Genomic DNA, 22035 nt, shown 5'->3' with positions numbered 1-22035 from the left:
TACAGAAAGATAACATGATTATCATATCACTTAGAGCAAAGTAACTTCTAAACTGGGTTAGGAGCTGTTGTTGGCTGTTGATTAACCTCAGCACTGCTTGGTATCTGCACCCTACCTCTCTTTAGGGGCTGCTGCCCCCTCAACTGAAAAATGCACCTGACTTGTCTTCTTACTATTGTAACTGAGCGAGGGCGAAATCACCACTGAGACAAAGACTTGGCCAAATTACAGGGTCTTTATTGCTGGCGGCCACGGAGGACTCACGTCTCTCTAACCTGTGGTCCCAAAAGGAGGGTGTCAAGACCTTTTATGCCTGTAAACCACCTCCTGGGTGGGGGGTGGGGGTGAGGGGCTTTGCACATTCCGAGGGCCAGTGGACTTTGGACATTCCCTAAACCACCTCCTGGGTGGGGGTGAGGGTGAGGGGCTTTGGACATTCCAATTGTTACTTAAGTGGTTCACAGAAGTCAAGATAAGGGTTAGTTTACACATTGTCTGAGTAGGATGGAAATTACAGACCTTAGTTACTTATTACAAGTCTTAAAATGGCACAGGGGCCAAAATGGCTTTGGTTTGGACTGCTTGCCTGTCACATCAGGGTTATAGAGAGCAGTTTCAACGGAAAGCCGAGGTATGGTTGAGGTATGCGGTTTATGGGGCGATTACCATGTCACATTACTATTGTTTGAATAGTACTGAAAACGAGCAAGACTCTCTCCTTAGGCCCTGGATCTGTTTGAGCCCCATGGCACTGAGCTGGAATCTGAGAGTCTCGTTCCAAGTGTGTGCTGTTGTGGGAGAATGGTTCTTTGAAATAGCAGAAAACCAGTCTGCATGGAAACAGCCTGTAGAGTAGTTTCCAGTGATACGTGTTCACTATTCTAAGGAGGTACACCACAGCTCTCTGAATTTTCCCAAAATGAGTGCTTCTGAGAGTTACAAATGGGCTTTCTGTTTGATTGTGATGACTTTGTTTTTTCTTTACAAGTTCTAGATGAGCATGGGAAAAATGTTACAATCTGTGTGCCTAACTTTGGTCAAGACCTGTACAAAGATGAAAACTTGGTGACTATACTGGGGACCGGCCTCTTAATCGGATGTATCTTGTATTCATGGTAAGTCTTGGGAGTTACTCAAGGCCATTTTTATAGACTTTGAAATTCCAGGAAACGAATCAAAATAACTTTCAGTAGCTGTGAGGCTGCAAAAACAAACACCATTTGAGGAAGGGGGAAAACAGCCACAAGTGAAAAGGTAAAGAGCATGAACTCCAAATATTTGAACTTCGTTTACCTTACTTGTTTTTATTTGGGATTGTAGTATTGGGATGAGAGATTAAAATAATTCACCAAGACAAAAGTATGCCAAATTGCAGGGTCTTTATTGCCGGCAACCGCGGAGGACTCACGTCTCTCTAACCCGCGGCCACGAGGGGAGAGTGTCAAGGCTTTTTATACCCGAAAGACCACCTTGGGAGTGGGGTTGAGGAGCGGGGAGGGGGATCAACGGGCCCCAGACATTCCGAGGGCTGGTGGATTCTGTAAATCATCTCCTGGGCAGGGACGGGGGTGGGGGCCTCCGGGCTCGGGGGCTTATTGTCACTTAAATTGCTACATAAATGATTCACAAAAGTCAAGACAAACATTAGTTTACATATTGGGTACCGACAAAAGTCAAGATAAACGTTATTTTACATATGGTTTGGGTACCGGTGGAAATTACAGATCTTAGTTCACAGGGGCCAAGATGAGATTAGCTTGGGCTGCGCATTCCGATAAGCAAAGGCCGGCAATTCTATCAGTTACTGATGAGAAAGGTAAACAACAGCAAAGGCCAGCAATTCTGTCAGTTACTGATGAGAAAGGTAAACAACTTCACCTGGTGGACATTATCCAGAGCAGACTAGCAGTCTTATTTACAGAAACCAAGTCAGCAGTTATTGCAAGGAGAATGGGGCAGTTATTACAACTCATTTTTGGAGATTCATCTTTGTTATATAAAATGGCATTGCTCAGGTTCTGGCTCCAGGCCAGCTATAGCACAAGATAAAGAAGGCAAATATATGGTATGTCGCAGCACCATTAATGGCCTAAGATGCTTGAATAGTAGTTTGCTACACTAACCTTACTGGAGGGCAGGGGATCACACAGTGAGGAAGAGATAGAATGTGCCAGAATGTCCTGGCAGCTAGCTTGCCTGCCTGCCTGCTTCCCTCCCTCCCTCTTACCCAGGCTGGAGTTCAGTGGCCCGATCTTGGCTCACTGCAACCTCTGCCTCCTGGGTTCAAGCAATTCTTTTGCCTCAGACTCCCACGTAGTTGGGACTACAGGCACACATCACCATGTCTGGCTAATTTTTGTATTTTTATAGAGACGGGTTTTCACCATATTGGCTAAGCTGGTCTTGAACTCCTGACCTTGTGATCAGCCCGCCTTGGCCTCCCAAAGTGCTGGGATTACAGGTGTGAGCCACTGAGCCCCGCCTGGTTTTGAGATGCAGTTTCACTCTTGTTGACCAGGCTGGAGTGCAATGGTGCGATCTCCGCCTGCTGCAACTTCCGCCTCTTGGGTTCAAGCAATTCTCCTGCCTCAGCCTCCTGAGAACCTGGGATTACAGGCATGCACCACCATGCCAGGCTAATTTTGTATTTTTGGTAGAGACAAGGTTTCTCCATGTTGGTCAGACTGGTCTCAAACTCCCGACCTCAGGTAATCTGCCCACCTTGGCCTCCCAAAGTGCTGGGATTACAGGCGTGAGCCACCGCACCCGGCCTATCCTGGCAGCTTTCTCATCCAAAGGAAATAGCTTTGTTCTGCTGTTGATGGAGAGTACTAAGTGCTGCATGCATGGTCTTTGTGTGCAGACAATGAATGGTCCTTCTCTTCTCTGCTAAAACCCACAATGCTGTTGTTCAGTAGGCAAGGCAGCTTCTACGAAAGTAGGCTGATATCTGAGTGGACTGTGTTTCAGACGCTTCTGGTGAGGGTTATTCCCACCATAAAAGGTTTAAAAGATGGCTACAGGGAGAACAGTCAAGGACAGAAATGATTAGTCTGGGTATATATTTCACTGATAACTAAGTTTCCCTTTGACAGTAACCTTTTCACATTTAGCCTTTACTTTGGTGTTTACGTTTTGTTAATGTTTCAGTATAAAATTTCAATTTAGTTGAATTCAGTCATAGGCACATTGTAATCTTCCTCTTTGCTGAAACTAAACACTCCTGGTGGTGATAGCTTGTATAAATACAATGTCTTTGTGAGCACGTTGACATTTTCTCTTACCTCATTTAATAGCTTCTACTATTAGAAAGGGACGAACAGGGACACAGACCTTTTAGAGTCTGTTTGCTCAGGGTCATGCATCAATCCATAACATGCTTGTTGTTTTGCAGGTGGGTGTTAAGTTGATGGTTACATACATTCATTCTCGGTCTGTGTGTGACATGCTGACAGGCTTCTTGTTGCAGAATGGACTGTGGTGACTTCTTTCTGGCCTTTAGATTTTATTCCATAAGTTGTTCACTGAGTAGCTACAATATAGGAAGCAGGCTGGGTGGTACAGTGGCTCACACCTGTAATCCCAGCACTTTGGGAGGCCAAGGCAGGAGGATCACTGGAGCCCAGGTGTTCAAGACCAGCCTGGACAACATAGTGAGACCCTGTCTCTACCAAAAAAAAAAAAAAAGAAAAAAGAAATGGTAGCGTGTGTCTGTGGTCCCAGCTACTTGAGAGGCTGAGATGGGAGGATCGCTTGAACCCAGGTGTCTAAGTCTGCAGTGAGCTGGGGGTAGCTCCACTCTAGCCTAAGCAACAGAGTGAGACCCTGTCTCTTAAAAAGAAAAAAAATAAAAATAAAAAACTATTAAGATACTTGACAGGATAAAATCATGTTTTTATGGGTTACTGGGTACCTAATAGTATATGAAAAAAAAAAAATTGTTCTTGGTTGGACACGGTGGCTCATGCCTGTAATCCCAGCACTTTGGGAGGCCGAGATGGGCGGATCACCTGAGGTCAGGAGTTCAAGGCCAGCCTGGCCAACCTGGTGAAACCCTGTCTCTACTAAAAATACAAAAATTAGCTGGGTGTGGTGGTATACCCCTGTAATCCCAGCTACTCGGGAGACTGAGGCTGCAGAATTGTTTGAACTCAGGAGGTAGAGGTTATAGTGAGCGGAGATCACGGCATTGCACTCCAGCCTGGGCAACAAGAGCAAAACTCTATCTCAAAAAAAAAAAAAAATCCCCTTTAGATAAAGTAGAGTTTGGATTTGCCATAAACCCTTCAATGGAAGAGGTGGCAAAAGTTCTTAGCCTTCTGTATAGGGTTACCACACTTAGGATATCTCACAACATGGAATTTTCTCCCTATCGTATCTTCTCAGGATTTCTAGCAGGTGTAAAGAATTACTTCTTAGTTACCCCTGAGTCAGCCCTTGAGTGAGAGATGATAAATAAATGTTGTCTCTGATAGGATTGAGGCACCATAGTGGAGATTGGCAGGGGCTAGTCTGATATTCCCAAAAGATGTCTATTTTCAAAGTTGATAGCTACTTAAAAAAAAAGTCTGTCTAATGCCAGCAACAAACTATTATTGAATGCTTGTAGTTAAATCACAAAACTGCAGTGCCTGGTGGGATGAGAACATATAAAACAGCAGCCCCTACAAAGTAGATATTAGGATGACCAGTCTGCTCTGTGGGGTACTTCTGTAATCAGTAGGCAAGAAAGCACACTCTGAGCCGGGCAGTTCGTGCCTCCTAGGAGTAAATGCCCCCGGGGTCTGTGTGATTGATATTTGCTGTAATTATCCGATACAGCTTCTGCAGGGGTCAGCTTTAAGAACACTGAATTCAGGCTTAGTAGGGCCTGGGAATAAAAGGAATGCTGTACGGATGGGAGTCACCTTAACTAGGGCTTTTTCAGATCTGGCTTCTGAAGAGTTTGTTTTCCTTCCTGACTCAGAGGAATGAAAGGTTGGAGGATGTTACAAAAAGGCCACATCGTCTGGGTGGGAACTGTCATTTGAGCATAATTGCAGGAATATCTAGGATTCTTGATAGAAATTGTAGGAAGCCAGAGACTCTAGATAGTATGTAGGTTAAAGGGAGAAGGCCGGCAAGGTCACCTGGGGTCCACTCTTCTGTAAAGTTGTAGAACGCTAGAAAGCTCCCCAGCTCCTCTCTTTCCTCTCCCCTCCAGAGTCCCCCAGCCCCACCCCCAAACACTTGGTTCTTTTGAGGTATCTGTCCTGACTCTTGCATCTGGGGGATTCACTAGGAGTATGTTTTAATGTTTGCAGTCTTAGCTCAGAAGAAGGGCTCAATCCAAACCTACTCCCTGCCTTTCTGCCTGGGGCTGCCTTTTCTCCAGAGCCTTCTTCCATTGCACCCAGGAATCATTACTATTTCTTAATTCCCACCTTGGTCCCTGGATTTTGATTGAAATTGTTACTCTGTTGCCTTCAGCTGTCAGCCTGGACAGGATCCTGGAGTTGATTAGGTCAGTCTCCTCATTGTACATGTAAGGATGCTTGGAGCCTGTATCTGCAACTCTCTACTCCCAATTTTGGGCAGCCTTTCCTTGAGGCTGCTCTGCGGGAGTATTTAGGGAGACTGGTGGATAGTCTGTCTTCGGCTCTTTTTCCTGAGATGGTTTGAAGCAATGTCCCCTGAGGGACAAAGACAAGCTGGAGTTCTTAATATTGAACCATCTTTGAGAATATCTTTTTAAATATAAAACTGGAAAAAGTAAGAATCTTTATTCAACGTCAAACAACTTCCCAGTTTGAAGTGGGGAAGTTCGCAGATATAGGTTGGTTGATAGCATTGGCAAGGGGATTGGTTTACATTAAGAAAAGTTGGGAACTCACGGAAGGGTATTTATTCTTTTGTACATCCTGGGCCTGCTACTTTAAGGGTGGTGGGGCAGGAAGGAGGAGGAGATTTGTCTTTTCATTTTGGGAATTCTGTTCTAGCCTGACTCGACAGCTAGAAATCTTCAAGTTAGAAATCTTCCACCTCGTGCCCCAGGTTCACAGAGAGCTTGGGTCTCTTTTGGGTTCTGTAGCACAGGGGAGCATGACTGATCTTCATCATCACACAAAGGCTGCATAGGTGGGATCCGTCAAGAGCCTGCCCTTACATTTGTCAGGGAACAGAATGTGTGATCTCCAGGAACATTTGGATGTATTATTTAGATATTTTCTGTGGTCTAGTGGACTTTAGCCAGCTTCAAAAGCATCTGCAGTGCCAGTGTTAAGGGGCCCTTTCATTGTGCATTCTTCTGCCAGTATGGAAGGGGTTCTGGCCACTGTAGTGGTTCTGCAGGGAAACAGAGGATGGCTTTTTTTTTTTTGGCTGTCACCATGACTGCAGAGCACCGCTGGCATTTTGGGGTGGGGCAGCACCGGGCAGAGACAGTAAACACACTGTGGTGCATCAGACATTCTCCGTACAATAAAGCATCGTCTCAGCCCAGTGCTGACAGTCTCCCTCTATCCCCACGGGAAATACTGGGTTAAAGTCACACCTATCTTAGCCCAGGAAGAAGAGGGGTTTATAGGGAACCCCAGGGATTGTTTTATAGCAATTTGTGCTATGCTCACCAAACAGTGGTCCTTTTAATAGCCCGAATGCAGACAATAAACATTTCCTGGGCTTTAAGAGCTTAAAAAAACAACCGTTCTTGATAATTCCAAGAAGAGTGTTTTATTAGGAAAGGCTACAACTGAATAAAGATATAAAGATCTTTTTTTTTTTTTTGAGAAACAGAGTCTTGCTCTGTTACCCAGGCTGGACTACAGCCTCCGCCTCCCGGGTTCAAGTGATTCTCCTGTCTCAGCCTCCCGAGTAGCTGGGATGACAGGCGCCCCAACCATGCTCAGCTAATTTTTGTGTTTTTAGGAGAGATGGGGTTTCACCATGTTGGCCAGGCTGGCCTCAAACTCCTGACCTCAGGTGATCTGCCTGCCTTGGCCTCCCAAAGTACTGGGATTACAGACATGAGCCACTACGCCCGGCAACTGAATAAAGATCTTAATGTAGGATAACATCTACTTGTAGAAGTCACATGGCATTAATGATGCTCTGAATGCTGTTAGTTTTAGAAGTTAAAACAAAACCTTCCCCACATTAGGGGTATCTGACGGTGAAGTGGCAAAGGAGCCCAAATCAAGAGCTTTGTTTTTCCGGAAATTATGTTAATCCAAAGTATTTAAAGTGGAATATTTATTCTGAGTTTTTATTTTTCTTTTGAGACAAGAGTCTTGCTTTCTTGCCTAGGCTGGAGTGCAGTAGTGTGATCTCAGCTCACTGCAACCTCTGCTTCCCAGGTGTCAAGCGATTTTCCTGCCTCAGCCGCCTAAGTAGCTGGGATTACAGGTGCCTGCCACCACGCTGGGCTAATTTTTGTGTTTTTAGTAGAGACGAGGTTTCGCCATATTGGCCAGGCAGGTCTGGAACTCCTGACCTCAAGGGATCCACCCGCCTGGCCTCCCAAAGTGCTGGGATTACAGGTGTGAATCACTGCCCCTGGCCTATTGTGAGTCTCTTAAATGATGAATGTTACCTTTCAAATGAAAATTTTAGATACTGATCTCTTCTTAAAATTAAAAACTTGTATTTTCCGCTGTGGAAATGATATACTGTACTAAATCAAAACTTACATGCACAGAATAAGGGCCACTCTTTTTTTTTTTTTTTTTTTTGAGACAGAGTCTCTGTCATCCAGGTTGAAGTACAGTGGTATGTGATTATACTCACTGCAACCTCCCAGGCTCAATCGATTCTCCTACTTCAGCCTCCCAAGTAGTGAGACTGCAGGCATGTGCTGCCACACCTGGCTAATTTTTGTATTTTTTGTAAAGACGGGGTTTTGCAATGTTGCCCAAGCTGGTCTCAAACTCCTGGGCTCAAGCGATCTGTCTGCCACAGCCTCTGAAAGTGCTGAGATTACAGGTATGAGCCACCCCACCTAGCTGGGCCACTCTTAAAGTTAGGATCAGATGTGTGTTCCTTAGGTGCATAGTCACTGGGAGATGTTTCTGTCTCCCTCTGACCAGGCACACAGTCAGGAGGCGGAGTGGTGTGGGCCTGGATTAGCATCCGTCAGTTCAGAGCAGAAATGAAAGTGATGCTGTTGTACTTGAGTGGACCACAAGAGAAGCAGTGGGCTTGGATCTCAGCAGGCCTCTGTATGAGGAAAGCTTTTTATTGTTTATCTCCGTCTCGCTGATATCTTCTCTCCGTGGGAAAGAGGATGAGAGTGCGCAGAGGAGGCAGTGTTGCTCTATGGGGTTCGCTGGACTGAGATGCATGTTTGTCCCTGCCTGTCCACGAGCAGACCAGCCTCTTGAGCACCAACACACCCTGCCCATGTCTAGGCCAGCTCAGAAGCTACATGCTGGCAGGATTGTTGCCTGTGTCACTAAGTCCCCAGTAGGGCCTGATACATAGTGGGCCTTCAGTAAATATTTGCTAAATGAATCTCTAAAGTTAGCTGGAACCCTAACTATTGAATACACTTCTATTTGCTTAAAAATGTTCTGTGTTTTCAAGGTTAGAGTTCGAGACCAGTCTGGCCAACATGGTGAAAGCTCGTCTCTACTAAATATACAAAAAATTAGCTGGGTGTGGTGGTGCGCACTTATAGTCCCAGCTATACTCGGGAGGCTGAGGCAGGAGAATCCCTTGAGCCTAGGAGGCGGAGATGGTGCCATTGCACTCCAGCCTGGGCAACAAGAGTAAAACTCCATCTCAAAAAAAAAAAAAAAAATGTTCTGTGTTTTTGTTTAGTAGAGACAAGGTCTTGCTATGTTGCCTGGGCCGTTCTCAAACTCCTGGCCTCAAGTGATCCTCCAGCCTCTTCCTTGCAAAGTATTACAAGCATGAGCCACGACTTCTGGCATGTTTTTATTTTCAGAAAAAATAAATTATTTTACCCCATGCAAGGCAAATTTTCTAACATTTTACCTTTCTAGGTCTGGGGAAAGAGGCAGAATTTTTTATTACAGCAGCTGCCACTGTTAAATTTCCAAACAGCAAGCCTTGTTCTGCCATAGGCTATCACTGTTAATAACTGCGACCTTTCCTTTCATGTCCTCGATTTCTGTTGCCATCTCTGGGCTTATTGCTTTTGATCCCCTCTAAGCAAGACTAGTCAAAAGGAGGGAAAGATAAAGTGAAATTAGAAAATTATTCTAGCATTTGAGGGAGGAGAGTCAAAAAGCAATACTGACAACCAAAATATCTTACTGCTACCTACAAACTTCTTCTTTGCGTAAGATGATCTAATGTAATCCGTGTAAAATGATATCAACTATAGAATCAGCCAGCCAATTTTGGAATAAGGTGGGATATTAAAATAGACTGCTTTAAGTCGCCTGAACCGTAGGTGACAGTGAGGCTCGCATCAGACATGGCCAGCCGGCTTTCCCCTTCATTCCATGTGTTGTAACATGTTAACGCACCTAGCTGCCTTTTTTGTTTGTTTCTTAGTTTGACATCAACCACGAGATCGAGTTCCGACGCTCTGCAGGGGCGATATGCAGCTCCTGAGCTGGAAGTAAGTTCATTTCCTTTTCCTGCCCAGCTTCATCTCAGAAGATCAGTTTCTCAGGAGGGCCTTTTGTGTTTGTGTCTTTAGCAGTCTGCATTCCATGATCCTGTTTTTCTGCTCAGGAAAGAAGATTTTTGTATAGAAAAACCAGTGCTTTCCTTTGTATACTATGGGATTAAAATGAATCAGTCCATTCTTGATTTTCTCTAAGAAAGCTGGCCTCTTGTGTGGCATGCTGCAGCCCACCCCCACCCAGAAGCTCGGGGAACCTTATCAGGCTGCACCCTGCTCTCCCCCCTTGCCTTCATGGAATGTGGGTGGGTTTTATTTTAACTTCTGATCCATCCATCTGTTTCATACTTGTCTGTGCCCTCCATACACAGCGTGGCTGTGAGATTATGTAATAGCTGTTTGGAAGGAAGGAGAGAGGAAAGGGAAGGAACCGTATCTGCTCTGCCTGACGCTGTTGAACGTGGTAGATACATTAACTCATTTAACTGAATGTCAGTTTCATCAGGTGGACATTTTTTCGGGTAGAGTGTCATGAACAATGCATGCATTGGTTGCCTGCACATCCAAAGCCACAAGGTGTTCAGTAGGTGCCTATCAGTCAACAAAATGTCTGTTATTTTCTTAACTGTGCAAAAGTCTTCTTGGGGCTCTTAATGGAACATCTACCAACATCAGAAAGGTCTAATCAGGTGGAGGCAGCCACGGCAAGACTCAGCTGTGACCCTAGAATGAAAAGAACCAAGGGTTCAAAGGATGGCTGAGACTTACAGCACTTGCTATGTCCCAGGCACTGTCACTTAATCCTCATAAAAACCCAGTGGCATGCTATTACCTCCATTTTATAGAGGGGAAAACCACAAGAGTTAAGTCATTTAAGCTTCACAGGTTTTGATTAGCCAGAATGTAAACTGCACTCTGGCCCCAGAGTCTGTGATCTTGACTCCTGCTGCCCAGGAGCTCAGCTGCCGACCCCTGGTCCTTGCTGCTGATTGTAGGCAGCTGGCATCCAGCCACTGCCTGCATTCTAATAGCTTTCCATGGATGGGAAAAGCCCTTGGGTCTGCCCACATATGGACGCTTTACTCTGCAGCTGGCTGTCTGGGGATGGTCTCTCTTGCCCCTGACCTGAAGATAGTGAGCCATTATGAAGGGTTGTCAGTCTGCCAGCATCATTCACCAACTCTTTCTGTTGCCTAAAGGAGAAAACTGTGCTGAGTTTGAATAGTTTACTGCCTACTATACAGAAGAGAATGGTCTGTAGAAGGGGCATTTGTTCTCACCACTGACTAGGTGACCACCTGCTGAGGTTGTGTGGTTATGGTTTCAATGTCCTTATTGTGTACAGAGTTTAAGCTCAAAGAGCAGCAAGTCTCCAAGTTAGGATTTAAGACAGGATGTTTTTCTTCTCAGTCCAAGGAAAAATGTCCTAGTGTTTTCTTGAGAACTGGAGAGCATGCAGGATGGAAGTTGGTTTGCTCTCCTGCATCACATTTCACAGGATACAGCTTTGAAAGTGAGAGTTCGTAGTTTCTTGCAGTAACTTGAGCTTCAAAAGAACTTAGACCTCAGCATACCATGTCTTGGGCCCACTGAATGAATTCGTGGTTTTTAAGACCATGCCACTTAATCCAAGCTCCTGTTAAGGCTAATGCCTCTGCTAAAGGTTTCCTTGCCAATCAGGGAAACAAGGACTTGGCCTTGATGTACAAATGGAATGAAAGCTCAAGCGCTCATATTCTCATCCCTGGTTATCTGTTCTTTATAGTTGAAATATCTTCAACCACAGAGTGCTAAGGGCCCTGTGCTTCCCAGGCTGTCTTAGTGCTTTGTTTACCAGACTCCTGAAGTCACGTACTTTCTTTTTTCTTTTTTGTTCTTTTTTTTTGAGACAGGGTCTCTGTCACCCAGGTTGGAGTGCAGTGGTGGGATCATAGCTCACTGCGGCCTCAAACTCATGGGGTTAAGCAATTTTCCTCCCGCAGCTTTTCGAATAGCTGGGACTACACATGACCTGATTTAAAAATTAAGTTTATTGTTTTGAGTAGGTAAGAAATAATGATAAAAAAAATTTGCAAGTTACCAAAGGTGCTTCAAAGGGAAGCATTCCCTGCATCCCTGTCCTCGGCCCATGCAGCAGCTTGATTTGGATAGGAAACATGGGTAGGCTGCTTCCAAATTCCTTCACTTTACTATTTCAGGTTCTACCAACGTCACCAAGCTCCTAGACACCACGTGTCACCTCCTGTGAATCATGGAACTTGGAGTCCCCATCTGATATTCGTCTGTCCCAGCTCTGTCACTAAGCTAGTTTGGTGACTTTGGCCAGTTAACCTGCCTGACCTGAGTTTCCTCAGCTGTAAACAGGATAATAATAATCCCAACACAAAGGTCAAAGAGGATTTAATGAAATAACAGTGAAAGCAAAGCACGAGAGGGGAGCACCAGGAGAGTGGGGCTCTTGTCACGTTCATTGTGTTTCACATTGAATTCTTCAGAAGCAGAGGCTGAGGCAGTTTGTTGTATGGGGTATTTATTAAGGATCAGCACATGTAGAGGGAGAAGGGGAAGGAGGCAAAATTGGGCAGAGGGTGAAGTGAAGGACAGTGCAGCTGGACAGAGCCTCCCTAACCCCAGGGGCCAAAATGACATGGCCTTTACCCCTGCTGTGATCAGCCATTCTATGGCGGTTACCCGGAAAGGGTAAAAGAGCTGACGTCTGGAGGTTCTCTGCCAGCATTCATGATAGCAAGAGCCAGCACCAAGACCCTGGATGGGGATCTCAGGGGCACATCTTCCATGGTGTTTCCTGTCACTAGCACCCAGTACACCTGGGAAAGAACAATCCAAATCTCTTGAAGGGATACATGCGATTCAGGATCACGGAGGTGGTTCAAATAAGAGCAGGTCTGGCCTCTGCTGCCTTACTAAGGTAGACTAGAAATAGAACACAAGCCACCTGACTGTTGCTTTTGCTTTCACAGATAGCTCGCTGTTGTTTTTGCTTCAGTCCTGGTGGAGAGGGTAAGCAGAGTACTTTTATTCTTTGCATCTGTGTGGCACTGCAGACCTATAGCTCTAATCTGTAGTCATTTGGGTTTCAGACACAAGTAACTTGATTAGTAAGGGGAAATTTTTATTCTAAAGCTGATTTACTGCTTGTATACTTTTCACATTTCTTCCCGAGGAATAGCTGAGTTTTGTGTTGGTATTCTGGTAGGAAGAATCAGTCTACATTTTGGTTTATATGTAAGTTAAATTATACAGTGAGATTTGGAGAATCAGAAAGCACCTTTTTTTTTTTTTTTTTTTTTTTTTTGAGACAGAGTCTCGCTCTGTATCCCAGGCTGGAGTGCAGTGATGTGATCTTGGCTCACTGCAACCTCTGCCTTCCAGATTCAAGCAATTCTCCTGCCTCAGCCTCCGGAGTAGCTGGGATTACAGGTGCCTACCAACACACTCACCTAATTTTTTGTATTTTTAGTAGAGATGGGGTTTCACTGTGTTAGCCAGGATGGTCTTGATCTCCTGACCTCATGATCCTCCTGCCTCAGCCTCCCAAAGTGCTGGGATTACAGGTGCAAGCCACCGCACCCAGCCAGAAAGCACATTTTTTAAAAAGGAATGATTTGGAAAATACCAAGAGATCCTGACACCTTATTTTGGGGCCATTTCATTTCTTCACCTTGCTTTCCTTGGATTGGAGGATTCCAAAGGCTTGAGAACTTGTTTTGTTCTCTCTCCCTTTCTGCTAAGCTTATAGCAAGTTTTACGTCTGTAAGAGTTCTGTTTCTGTTAAACTATATGTGGCAAGTTGGGCACGGTGGCTCACACCTGTAATCCCAGCACTTTGGGAGGCCGAGGCGGGTGGATCACCTGAGGTCAGGAGTTCAAGACCAGCCTGGCCAACATGGTGAAACCTTGTCTCTACTAAAAGAAAAACTACAAAATTAGCTAGGCGTGGTGGCGGGCGCCTGTAATCCTAGCTACTCAGGAGGCTGAGGCAGGAGAATTGCTTGAACCTGGGAAGCAGAGGTTGCAATGAGCTGAGATTGCACCGCTGCACTCCAGTCTGGGCAAAAAGAGCGAAACTCTGTCTCAAAAATAAATAAATAAATAAATAAAAATAAATGTGGCATTAGGTAACTCATCCTGTTTCGGAAGTTGCTAGGGTCGGGTGGAGGTTTTGTACTCAGGGCACAGATTGAAGTTGCAGAAGGTACAGATGGCCGTCTGGCATCTTTTCTACTGACATCCCTGTGGAATTAGCGAGCGTGGCTTTGCTAAATGCTAGACACACGTTCACTCACTGAGCCTGGGCTTCCTCTGTGCTTCACAGACACTGAAGAGCAGCAGCCGGGGAAGAAGGGGCCGCGGGTCATTTATGACGAGAAGAAAGGCACTGTCTACATCTACTCCTACTTCCACTTCGTGTTCTTCCTGGCTTCCCTCTATGTGATGATGACTGTCACCAACTGGTTCAAGTAAGTGGCCCATTGGCTTAGGGATTTTGGAAGCGAAGTCTTAAGAGTTAAGTACTATTCGTGTTTGTTTGTTTGAAAAGGAGTCTTACTCTGTTGCCCAGGCTGGAGTGCAGTGGCGTGATCCCCGCTCACTGAAACCTCCACCTACCAGAATCAAGCGATTCTCGTGCCTCGGCCTCCTGAGTAGCTGGGACTACATGCATGCGCCACCATGCCTGGCTAATTTTTGTATTTTTAGTAGAGACAGGTTTTGCTGTGTTAGCCAGGCTGGTCTTGAATTCCTGACCTCAAGTGATCAGTGACCTCAAGTGAGGTCCTGATCAAGTCACTGCCTTGGCCTCCCAAAGTGCTGAGACTACAGGTAAGTTCTGAGTTTTAACAGTGGATGGGTATGTTTTAATCCTGGAAACTGGTGATGCTTACAGCAACTTTAAGAAAATGGAAGGTTAGCTTATATAGACAGTCTGGAAAACATGGTAATGGAGGAAAAATGGGAATTCCTAAGCATTCATCTGCCTTTAAGAAAGAGAAAATATCCCTTTTTTCTACTTCAAATTTTGTTTATCTTTTTCCACACTTCATTTTCATTACAAAAGTTGGAAACATCTTTCTTTTTTTTTTTTTTTGAGATGGAGTCTCACTCTGTCACCAGGCTGGAATGCAGTGGTATGATCTCGGCTCACTGCAACCTCCACCTCCCAGGTTCAAGTGATTCTCCTGCCTCAGCCTCCCGAGTAGCTGGAATTACAGGTGCATGCCACCATGCCCAGCTAATTTTTGTATTTTTAATAGAGACAGTGTTTTACCATGTTGGCCAGGTTGGTCTTGATCTCTTGATCTTGTGATCTGCCCGCCTCAGCCTTCCAAAGTGCTGGGATTACAGGTGTGAGCCACCGCGCCCAGCCTGAAACATCTTTTTTAAAACTACAAACTAAATGTGGAATTATGAAAAGTAACAATGTGGTACCCCCCAGTCTACCCCAACACACAGATAACCACTGCTAGGATATGTATCTTTTCATTCCTTTTCTGTGCATTTATAAACCTATGTCATTTTTTTAAAAACATAAATGTCATCATCGATGTTTTCCCCCAGAGGCTTTTTTTAACTTGACAATAGATGATTGACCTGGCCTTTCCTGTCACTACACAGAGGTTCATACTTTTTCTACAAGTCCAGAGCTTCAGTTATATCATAATTTGACCGCTAAGTTAGGCTTAGACATGTAGGCTCCTTGTGCTTCCTTGTATCATTCATTCAACAGATGTACAAGTGGGTCCTGTGTGCCACATGGTTCTAGGAGGCAGGGCTTATAGTCTAGTGGGAGAGACAGACTATGACCCAAGTCAGATACAGTGTGTTAGATGGTAATGAGCATTGGGGAGAAAAATAAAATGAGGAAAGGGAATTGTGGTCAGGTGGTGGGAGTGGTGGTTTCAAGCACATTGATTGGAGGAGAGGAGAAGAGAGCTTTAATGCTTCCCAGTGATGCTTTGAGAACTCCTGGGGATTTTTGGCTTTGGAAGCTTAAGGAAGGATGGAGGATGCTATAATTAAAAAGGCAGATAATAACAAATGTCGAGGAAGTTGAGAAATTGGAACCCTCTTACATTGCTGGTTTGAATGTGAAATCTGCTTTGGAAAAGAGTTTGGCAACTCCTTAAACAATAAAACATTGAGTTACAATATAATCCAGCTCTTCCACTCCTGAGCATGTACCTAAGACAAAAAGAAAACTAGGTCCACAAAAAAACTTAGCCGTGTAAGTTTTTACCCACATAAGTTTGATGATTCATACCAGCATCATTCGTGATAGCCACAAAGGGGAAACATCCCAAATGACCATGTGCTCTATACATGCAATAGGATACTGTTTAGCACTTAAAAAAATAGAATGAAGGACTGATGCGTGCTACCACATGGATGAGCCTTGGAAATGGTATGCTTTGGCAAAAAAGCCACACACAAGAGGTCTTCTTTTATATCAACTGTCCAGAATAGGCAAATCCATAGAGGCAGAACGTAGATTGGCGAATGTCGGGGGTGGACCAGGGGGCCATGGGGAAGTGGAGAGTGCCTCAGGGGTACATGATTTCTTTTGGGGGTGATGGGAATGTTTGGAAATGGATTGTGTTGGTGGTGGCACAAGTCTGTGTATGCATGTGTTAAAAGTCATTGAATTGTACATTATACATGGATGTGAATTAGTGAATTATATCTCAATATATCCCTGCTCTGACTGCAGCTGGGTCTCTTGTTTCCATAGCTACGAAAGTGCCAACATAGAGAGCTTCTTCAGCGGGAGCTGGTCCATCTTCTGGGTCAAGATGGCCTCCTGCTGGATCTGCGTGCTGTTGTACCTGTGGACGCTGGTCGCTCCCCTCTGCTGCCCCACCCGGCAGTTCTCCGTTTGACGATGTCAGTGGTCCCCTGGGCTCTGCGGGCCTGCAGCCTGGAAAGTGCCATCTTTTGAACAGTGTCCCCGGGGGTTAAGCGGTGACTGGCGCCCTGTGCCTGAGTGGGTCTGAAAAGGCTTTCAGAAAAAAAAAAAATCTCCTGATTAGCTTTTTACTTTTGAAATTCAAAAAGAAACTACTAGTTTGTCTGAAAGGAATTGAAATTTTCAACTAAACTGATCATGGTTGAAGTATCCTACCCCTAGAAACTGGATACTAGTTATGTTGACTTCATTCTGCTTGGTTTTGCCAAAACAGAGTCTGGGGCACAGCATCTTTTCACAGGGATAAAAAATACCTTGTGTGGCCAGTCATACTCATCCTTGGAATAGAGAAACATGCCAAATCCCCAGCCCCTGACAGAATCCAGACCCCTGTCACGGAACTCCTGCCTCTTAAAGCTTTGTCCCCAGGGGACTTTGAGGACAGGACTCAGACTGCAGGGCCCCTGGTATTTATAGGGTCCAAGAGGAGGCACCTGCTTTCCAACTGCACCCTCCGTGCTGCCTCCTCATGGCCCCTAAACGATTCCCTCTGAGGTTGTGATGCTGGGAATCACAGACTTCACTCTCTGCCCGCACCCTTCCCCAAGGTCTCATCTCTTCTGGGTCCCACATCTTTGTAATAATGTGAAAAAGCACAATTTGCCTGGTCACCCCCAATACGGTTCTCCACCATATTATGACTACCTGATCCTAGTTACTGCAAAAGTATGGCGCTTATTTATGGTGTTAGTCACATGATTATAGAACAAGATTTGTGTTGTTTTCTTTGCCTAACCAATGGAGGGCTATAATTCTTACTTGTGTGTGCTGTCGATAATGATCATACTTTTAGGACCTTAACTGAAAAGCTGCTTCGAGTTGAAGCCTGCTGCATGCACTGCTCTTTCAGTTGTTGAGGTCAGCCCCTCAGTTTCTTCTCCACCTTGAGGCCTTTGAAACTGTAAAAGCAGAAGAGCTTTTGTGTTCTGTCGCTGTAATGTGACCACACCATTCAAGTTCATTCTGGTGTCCTTGGAGTAGATTTGCTAAAGAGAGAATTTCTGAGGTGAGGATCCCAGGCAGCACCTCAGACACTCTGACCCAGGGAAGCATGTTAGGAAAAGTGTGGGAGTGGCCAAATATACTTAAAGACAAGTGGGAGGAGGCGAGTGGATCTCTTGCGGTCAGGAGTTCAAGACCAGCCTGGTCCACGCGGTGAAACCCCCATCTCTACTAAAAATAGAAAAATTAGCTGGGCATGGTAGCGTGTGCCTGTAATCCCAGCTACTTCGAGGCTGTGGCACGAGAATCACTTGAACCCAGGAGGCGGAGTTTGCAGTGAGCCAAGATTATGCCACTGCACTCCAGTCTGGTGACAAGAGTGAGACTTCATCTAAAAAAAAAAAAAAAAGGAGAGAGAGAGGTGGGCGGTTGAGGGTATTTAAGCCATAAATAACATCCACAGGGATTTCCAAAATACATACTGTAATATGTGTCTTTTGGCAGCTACCCAAGGTGATGCCCATTTTCAGTGTTGATGTTCTCAGGCAGTGAAGAGGTTTACTTCGCGGAAACTCCTGTTAGAATTTCTTTCGGGGTGGAAAGAATCTTCTTGAGCTCTCTGGAAGTGAGGATCTAAGAATAAAAGACAACCTAGTCATTTTTTTCTGTGCCCTACTCTATGAGTTGGACAGAATTGAGTGCCACCTAAGCTGGGCGTCTGTGTGCCAAAATGCTTGTGGGTGAAATCAGTAAAATTCTTTGTTCATTCCTTTGCCCTTCTCCCAAGAAAACCCAGGGAGAAACAAATATAGGGGATGAATTCCTTTAGAACTTGCCCTACTTACAGTGTTTGAGATTCTGTTTTAAAAGGCACTCCATCTGTGTGTTTGGTTAAGAGAGCCTTGTTTTGTAAACTCCATTAAATAGGGCAGGAGAGATTCATCCAGAGTTGCAAAATGAAAGCCATTTGCTAACCTGAGGAACCAGTTAGGGGACAGGCACTCCGTGGGCCAGGAACAGGCTCAGGGAGTGGGACTGCATGTCACACACAGTAGCCTTGTTGCCGTGGCATGCAGCCCTGGGTACGCCACGGTTGTCTTTAGGGAACAGTCTGAGAAGCAGGTTGGGGGCCAGGGCAGATTTGTGACTAGTTTCTTTGTCTTCCTCCTGCTGAGGTCTAGCAGAGCCCTTGCTTTGTCTTCTCGGCTGGGTCTGGTGGCCAGCTGGTGTGATTTAAGAAACTGACCTTGTGCCCAGTCAAGATCAAGCTGACAAGGCCTTGCATTCCTTGGCTGGCCGTGGTTGGCCCTTTCCTCTGCAGAAAGCAGCTCAGAGAAGCCCGAGCAAGGGAGTGTGGCCAGTGGAAGGCCCTCGTCACTTCTGGAGGCAGCCCAGTCACTGCACGTTTTCCAGATGTGTGAGTCTTGGTTTGTGGCCTCCCGTTCCCTTCTGCAAGTCAGTCTGATGCAAGAGGAAGAGTTAAACGTTGATCCGAGTTTTCTTCTCAGCTGAAATGTTAGCATGTATATCTGGATGAACAAAAGAGATGTGGATGTATCTGAGGACCGAGGGACTATCAATGCAAAGTTAATAATGTTATGGTTATTAATTGTGATACACAATACTCAGGTGAACAGTCAACATTCCTGAATTTAAAGAATCTATAGTTATGGCCGGGTGCAGTGGTTCATGCCTGTAATCCCAGCATTTTGGGAGGCCTAGGCGGGCGGATCACCTGAGGTTGGGAGTTCGAGACCAGCCTGGCCAACATGGAGAAACCCCGTCACTACTAAAAATACAAAATTAGCCAGGCATGGTGGCACATGCCTGTAATCCCAGCTACTCGGGAGGCTGAGGCAGGAGAATTGCTTAAACCCAGGAGGTGGAGATTGTGGTGAGCCGAGATTGCGCCATTGCACTCTGGCCTGGGCAACAATTGTGAAACTCCGTCTCAAAAAAAAAAAAAAAGAATCTACAGTTTTGTGCAAATGTTATTTAAGAAACTGGAAACATTGTGCCAGTGGCTTTGAGTTGCTATAACAATGGTGTTAATTTGATTAACTCACTGATATCTTTTAAAAATAATAGACATTTGCTTCTTACAGTTTTTGTACACAACTTAAAGAGTATATTCCCAGAAGCTGCTGGTCAGACACATTTAGGGATGACAGTTGAAGAAGATTTTTTTAAAGCTGCAAGTGAATATTTCCTCTGTGTCACTCATCTGATAGAAAAGTTTCCCCTCATTTTTATGAGTAAAAACACTAAGTGGGTGACAGGGGTTGGGAGTTCTTATGGGAGTGTCATCCGAGGCATGTTACCTGACTGGAAACTAGAGACCATTTCTGTTACAAGCCTTCAGAAACCCAACCACATCTTTACTAGAGTCTAACTTTTTAAATACTCATTGGTTAGTTTTACTTTTCCCCACAGTTTTCTTGGGGAATTATCTGAAGAAATTGTTCGCCACAGGTATTTGGAGGCTCTTTGTAGGGGAGATGAAGTGGGGTGGGCTGTGGGGCAGGTGGAGTTATTGGGGTTTTGGGGTTCTGTTTCCATACAACATTGTTTATTTCCGATTCTTCAGAAGATCCTTCATTATGAGTGACCTCAGTGTAATGTTAATTTCCCATCCCCATGCCAAAATTGTCACCCTCTGCCTTTTTTTTTTTGAGACTGGCTCGCTCTGTCACTCAGGCTGGAGTGCAGTGACATGATCTTGATTTATGGCAGCCTTGATCTATCTCCTGGGGCTCAAGGACCACCTCCCAAGTAGCTGAGACCACAGGTTTTTGCCACCACACCTGGCTAATTTTTATTTTTATTTTTTGTAGAGATGAGGTTGTCCAGGCTGGTCTCAAACTCCTGAGCTCAAGCAATGTGCCCACCTTGGCCTCCCAAAGTGCTGAGATTACATGTGTAAACCACCGCACACAGCCCACCCTCTGCCTTTCTAAGATGATGTATTTATTTAATTTTTCCCATCATTGGTGCTTCACCTTCCTGTGAAGGGAATTCCAGAGCCTGTATTTAAGCTACCTGGGCTTTTACCCTCCCTTTATTGCCTTTCTAAATGCTCATTTGATGTACTCTAGTATCCTATACCTCTTGAAAATGAAAGCAGGCTCAACCTAAAACTAAGAAGGGACAAACCTAGAACTAAGACCTTAGACACCCAGAAAGAACACCGGGCCCTCCTTCATCAGGGACAATGCAGTAGCCACTTGGCTTGTGGAATTTTCTGAAGGATATTTTCTGTAACCTGCTAGTTAACTTAGTTTTGCATTTCAGGCAGAGGTGCACTGTCTAATGTTGGGCCTTTGACTTCGCAGGACTGGAGAGCTGTTCACACAGATGTTTGGAGCTTTCCCTCTCTTTCTTCTTCCTCAATAAATCTTTCACAGAAGCAGTCATTTTTAAAGGTTGAAATATTTGGCCTTTACCAAAGAGCTTTTTTTTTTTTTTTTTTCTTAAACAAAATCCTTTCAGAAAGAAACTTCAATGGGGAAGGGCAGATTAAGAATGCGTATGTCCCAATCCACTTGTATAGAGTGTAATCATATTCACGTGAGTAAAATGATGGACGAACTCTTGAAGGTAATCCTCTGGGATAAAGGATCCTGGGAAGTTCTCTCAGGTAAAGAAAGCTTACGGCAGATGTGTAATATATGTCTTGAGAGCTATTTATAAGAAATTTAAGAGGATTGTTTTGTTTTCCTTTATTAAAGATTTAAGCCTTTTTTACTTTGCATAAAGAAAACTCTACAAAAGTTTTATAGATATAACTTTGCTAATTTTTTAAACTTTTCTGAAACAATTAGCTGTAGCCAAACTACGTGGTTATGTTTTGCTACATGAGAATTTGAAAATGCAATATGTGTGGTGAATCTACTGTCTGAAATTTATAATGGTCTCTGATACGGTTAGAATTTTGGTAACTTTTGAAAGTTATTTTTCCCGTTTAGTCATGGATTTCTATTTGTTTTTTAATGTTAATTTTTCTATAAAGCATCTGAATTGACTAGGCTTTTCCTATGTAAAAAACTCAACACTTGTTAACTCTGTACTTTAATAAAATTTAAAATTTAAACTATGTTGTTTTTTTCTCTTCTGCTAGGTACATATGTAATTAAAGTACTCAAGTTGTTTCCAAGAGATGTTGCCCTCAGATGTTAACCAGCTCTCTCTTAAGTTTCATGGAGTCTATGCTGATCCTTTAATTGATAAATAAAAGGTATCTATCTATGGTGTACAACATGATGTTTTGAAATATGTATACATTCAGGAATGGCCAAATCACACTAATTAGCATATGCATTACCTCATGTTTTTATGCTGAGAACATTTAAAATCTCTCAGTCTTTTTTTTTTTGTTGAGATAGGATTTCACTCTTGTTGCCCTGCCAGGCTGGAGTACAGTGGTACAATCTCAGCTCACCACAACCTCCACCTTCCGGGTTCAAGTGATTCTCCTGCCTCAGCTTCCCAAGTAGCTGGGATTATAGGCGTGCACCACCATGCCTGGCTAATTTTATGTTTT

The 22035-nt window shown here is 44.5% G+C and overlaps 1 protein-coding gene across 6 annotated transcripts in view; it reads left to right on the top strand.

Annotated features, from left to right (window-relative positions):
- The window catches only part of SERINC5 (serine incorporator 5), a 137052-nt gene extending 115302 nt beyond the window's left edge, over positions 1-21750 (top strand). For 5 of the 6 annotated variants that reach the window (XM_064376085.1, XM_012462080.3, XM_064376086.1 and 2 more), the window contains exons 8-12: positions 989-1115; positions 9499-9565; positions 12553-12592; positions 13908-14052; positions 16320-21750. In XM_064376085.1, the coding sequence (XP_064232155.1) occupies positions 989-1115; positions 9499-9565; positions 12553-12592; positions 13908-14052; positions 16320-16467 (527 nt within the window). In that variant the 3' untranslated portion in view covers positions 16468-21750. The remainder of the gene's footprint in view (positions 1-988; positions 1116-9498; positions 9566-12552; positions 12593-13907; positions 14053-16319) is intronic. The other variant, XM_012462083.2, reaches the window with a different exon arrangement.
- Positions 21751-22035: the final 285 nt, after the last annotated feature.

Source organism: Aotus nancymaae, unplaced genomic scaffold, assembly GCF_030222135.1.
Source record: "Aotus nancymaae isolate 86718 unplaced genomic scaffold, 86718_ANA_hifiasm-v0.15.2.pri h1tg000014l, whole genome shotgun sequence".
NCBI classification, from domain to species: domain Eukaryota; kingdom Metazoa; phylum Chordata; class Mammalia; order Primates; family Aotidae; genus Aotus; species Aotus nancymaae.
The sequence above is the reverse complement of the archived record's forward strand: the minus strand, read 5'-3'. Positions and strand labels throughout refer to the sequence as shown.